This window comes from Salpingoeca rosetta (assembly GCF_000188695.1).
Source record: "Salpingoeca rosetta unplaced genomic scaffold supercont1.32, whole genome shotgun sequence".
Taxonomy (NCBI): domain Eukaryota; class Choanoflagellata; order Craspedida; family Salpingoecidae; genus Salpingoeca; species Salpingoeca rosetta.
This window is the reverse complement of record NW_004754902.1, coordinates 436,912-440,999: the sequence shown is the minus strand read 5'-3', so window position 1 is coordinate 440,999 and position 4,088 is coordinate 436,912. Positions and strand designations below refer to the sequence as shown.

Below are 4,088 nucleotides of genomic sequence, written 5' to 3'. Positions count from 1 at the left end.
GCTTAAGAAAATAGCAAAAATAAATAAATTAAATAAAAGATACACAGAGATATATAGATAGAGATAGAGAGAGAGAGAGAGAGAGAGAGAGAGAGAGAGAGACAGAGAGAGACAGAGAGAGAGAGAGAGACAGACACACACACACACACACACGGACACAGCCCTTCCCCACCCAACAGCCGCTGGTGTCGCACCTTGGGTCGTCGACGAGCTTGAGCGTGCGGTCAAAGAGGAGCGGGCAGAGCGGAGCAATCTGCTGCTGGGGCGAAAAGTGGAGCATGCGGCCCATCAGCTGTAGGCCAAGCGACCGGAGCCTGCAGGCAATTTGAAATGTGCGTTTGTGAGTGTGTGTGCGGGGGCGGGGGACAGTGGCAGGTACGGCGCAGGGTGGAGAATGAGGGGAGAGAGAGAGAGAGAGAGAGAGGCCAGTTGGTGAGAAACAGGGAACACACAGGCGCGTTTACGTATTCAGACGCGCATACATGCAGACACACACACACGTACACAGAGACACACGTACACACACGTACACACACACACACGTTTACACACACGTATACACATACACACGCACACACACACACACACACACACACACACACACACACACACACACCTCCCGCCCACCTGGCATCGCCGGCGTTGTCGTAGATGCAGCTGAAGACACACGCGAGACACGCGGGGACGGCTTTCGGCGCAGCAACAGAGCGCACCAGGCGGGCTGCAATAGCACTGCGCGCGCGTGCGCTCATGAGTGTGCGGCGCGCGTCCACAGGCAACGCCTTCTGCGCAGGGGACGACGGCGACAGCGTGAAGTATTGCATAATGCTGACCACGGTTGGAGGGTCATTGAGGTCCACGCCCACACGCCGCATGCCCAGGACGGCGCGATCTGCAATGTCGCTGTTCGGGTCGCCAGCTGCTGTCATCAGGGCCACGGCCACGTCACGCGCATGGAAGGTCTTTGGCTGCGACAACACATCCACAACGGCCAGCTTGAGTGCGTGCACGTCCTCACGCGTCGGGCAGCGGAACACCGCACCCTTCTGATCAACGAGTGCGAGGAGTCGAGTGCGACTGAGACCGGGTGGCGGTGGGGGCAGCGCCGTGCTGCCCTCCTGTTGCGGATGAATCAGCTGCAGTGCAGCGGTGTTGAGCAGGAGAAAGTCGCGCGCAAACTCAACGAGCTGTTGCCGCCGTCGCTGTACCGTGGGCCCATCTTGTTGTTGTTGTTGTTGTTGTTGATGTTGTTCAGTGGGGGGTGATGGTGCTGTCTTGTCCTTATCGCTGCTTGTGCCTGCGGCGTGTGTAGTGGCACTTGCACATCCAAGATGCTCCAGCACGTTCTAAGTGCGGTGTGTGGGATCGTGGGTGGGAGCAGCACGTGAGGTTCTTGGTATTGTGCCATTCGGGCTGATGCCGCGTCGGTGACCCACACACCCACACACGCATACACACATACTCGCACACACACACACACACACACACACACACCCACACCCACACACACACACACACACACGCATACACCCACACACACACACACGCATACACACACACACACACACGCGCGCGCGCATACACACCCACATGCACACCTCTGGCTTAATGCCCTTGATGAGGAGTGGCAGTGCTGGGATGACGTGCCGGTACACCAGCGCCGGATCCGGGCTGCAATTCAGCAGCGGATGATGGTGGTGGGTAGGTGAGATGTAAGGGCATGCATGCGCGAAGCATCAAAGTGAGGAAGCGCAGAGTAAACGTACGCAGATACAGACACAGACACAGACACACACATCCACACACGCACAGACATGGACATGCACACACACGCACACAGACACACACGCACCAGTGCTCGATGTTGTGGAGGAGGGTGAGGAGGCCGGTGCATAGGTCGTCATCGGGCAGGCGCGACAGCCCCATCGTCAGGTAGATACGCGTGAACTTCTTGACGGAGCCAGACACGTCCTTGTTGATGTACTGCTGGATGAGCGGTGTCACCGGCAATTGCATCGCTGATCGGGACCCGAGGATCTGCGGCGCGTACAACATGAGGTGTGCAGGTTCGAGTGATGCGAATGAGCTCTTCAACGTGCTTATCTACGCTTGTCCAAGGGCACGACAGGGTCACGCACACGCATGTGCACAGCCCGCGTACCTTGTTGATGTGCGTGAGCACCTGCATGAGCTTGGCGCGGACGCTTTGGTGTGGACTGCTGAACTTGAGCAGCATTGGGCACAGCAGGTTGCGCACATTCTGCTCCAGCTGTGGGTATACGTGGATGAGTGTGAATGTGGACGAGTGCGTGTGGATGAGTATGTGTGTGTCGGTGCGAGCGTATTGTGTGTGCGCAGGCTGAACAGCCACCGCAACTGCAATATCAGCAGTAAACTTACGGCCTCGTCTGTCGCTGCGGTCGCAAAGCGCATCAGCACACGGTCCAGCAACTCTGTGTCGTGTCAAGCAAGCAAGCGAGGCGGAAGGTGCAGCAGCAGTAGTTGAGCAGCATCCGCACATCACCGCGATTACACAAAACAAACAAACACACGCACAAAACACACACGCACACACACATTAGACACACACACACACACACACACACACACACACACACACACACACACACACACAAAAAGCATAAGCCACACGTACCTGCATCTTGCTGTTCGCTGGCGTCGGCCATTCTCGTTGTTGGATGGGGTGATGTGAAGGAAAGGCGGAGGTGGGATCAATGCACAAGGAAGTGTGAGGTTGCTGCGGATGTGTCAGCAGGTTGGAAAGCAGTTGGAGCAAGAGCAAATTGTGCGACTACATAATATATGATGTCGCATTTCCGTTCAGTAACGATAACCGCACAACAACATGGCTGACAAGAGCGAGGAGCACCACCACGGCCCACCGGCAGGCGACGACTGGGGTGACGACCAGTCTGCACGCCTGCGCGACGCAGGCTACAAGAGTGAGTGGCGGTGGATGTGGTTGCTTACAGATAGTGTGTAGGCGGGTGTTTGCGAGGTGAAGAATCGCGGTGAAAGTAACGCAATTACCAATGTACCCGACAGGTGTTGTTGTCGTCGGAGTTGTTGTGTTCACTGTGTTTGTTCGTGTTTGCGCTTGCGTGTTTGTGCTTGCGTGTTTGCGCTTGCGTGTTTGTGTGTGTGTGTGTGTGTGTGTGTGTGTGTGTGTGTGTGTGTGTGTGCGTGTCGTTGGATAAAGCTCACACAACGGCACATGGTTGGCTCTGGTGTCTTGTAGTTGTTCGCTTTGGTGGACCAGGCATCATCTACGTCGGCCAAGTGGACTACGACGACAAGCCAGATGGTGTGTGTGTGTGTGTGTGGGGTTGGTTCCGGTGGTGGTGTTGGTCGTTATGTGTGCACGCTTTCAGTCTCATCGCCTCTCCACCTGCCTTGTCTGTCTTCTCCACGTGTTGCTGCAATTTTCACAGGGACGGGCTTCATGTTTCTTCCCAATGGCGACATCCATCAGTGTGAGTTCCGCAACGGGCGCGCAGACGGCAAAGGCATCTACATGACCAGTAAAGGCACCGAAATGGCAGGTGAGCCACCTTCCTTTGCGCGTTGTGTGCGTGTGTTGTGATGTGTGTGCGTGTGTGTGCGTGCGTACTTGTGTGTGCGTGCATGCGTATGTGTTGTGGTGTGTGCGGGTGTGTGTGCGGGTGTGTGTGCGCGTGCGTGTGCGTGGTTGTGCGTTTGTGCGTGTGTGCGCGCGTGTTTGTGGTTGCTCGCATGCCTTTTTCTTGCCTCGTTCATAGCAGCAGCAGCAGCAGCACTCAGCCGTCTTGTCTTGACATCCCTTGCAGGGGAGTGGCGCATGAACATGCGTGTTGGCGAGTTCAAGATCGTCGACGGCAAGGGCGTGCACTGGCTCGAGCGCTACAACGACGAAGGCAAGAAAACGGCTCGCAAGAAGGTGATCAATGCAAGCGTCTGACATGACGTGCAGTGTGTCAAACACGAGGCGCACCTATCATCGTGCCAACACACACACACACACACACACACACACACACACACACACACACACACACACACACACACACACACACACACACACACACACA

At 56.1% G+C, this 4,088-nt stretch overlaps 2 protein-coding genes across 2 annotated transcripts in view; one reads left to right on the top strand and one right to left on the bottom strand.

Annotated features, from left to right (window-relative positions):
- The window catches only part of PTSG_12987 (uncharacterized protein), a 15,811-nt gene extending 12,983 nt beyond the window's left edge, over positions 1–2,828 (bottom strand). The window contains exons 1-7 of the mRNA XM_004988918.1: positions 2,657–2,828; positions 2,401–2,453; positions 2,162–2,269; positions 1,853–2,037; positions 1,599–1,671; positions 628–1,346; positions 195–314 (exon numbers count right to left, since the gene is read on the bottom strand). Of these exons, the coding sequence (XP_004988975.1) occupies positions 195–314; positions 628–1,346; positions 1,599–1,671; positions 1,853–2,037; positions 2,162–2,269; positions 2,401–2,453; positions 2,657–2,687 (1,289 nt within the window). The 5' untranslated portion in view covers positions 2,688–2,828. The remainder of the gene's footprint in view (positions 1–194; positions 315–627; positions 1,347–1,598; positions 1,672–1,852; positions 2,038–2,161; positions 2,270–2,400; positions 2,454–2,656) is intronic.
- A 1-nt stretch (position 2,829) lies between these two features.
- Positions 2,830–3,958, top strand: PTSG_10062 (uncharacterized protein; the record flags this gene model as incomplete). The annotated part of the gene is made up of 4 exons (XM_004988917.1): positions 2,830–2,963; positions 3,260–3,325; positions 3,453–3,563; positions 3,828–3,958. The coding sequence occupies exons 1-4, from the start codon at positions 2,867–2,869 to the stop codon at positions 3,956–3,958; spliced, it is 405 nt and encodes a 134-aa protein (XP_004988974.1). The 5' UTR covers positions 2,830–2,866.
- Between the last annotated feature and the right edge of the window lie 130 nt (positions 3,959–4,088).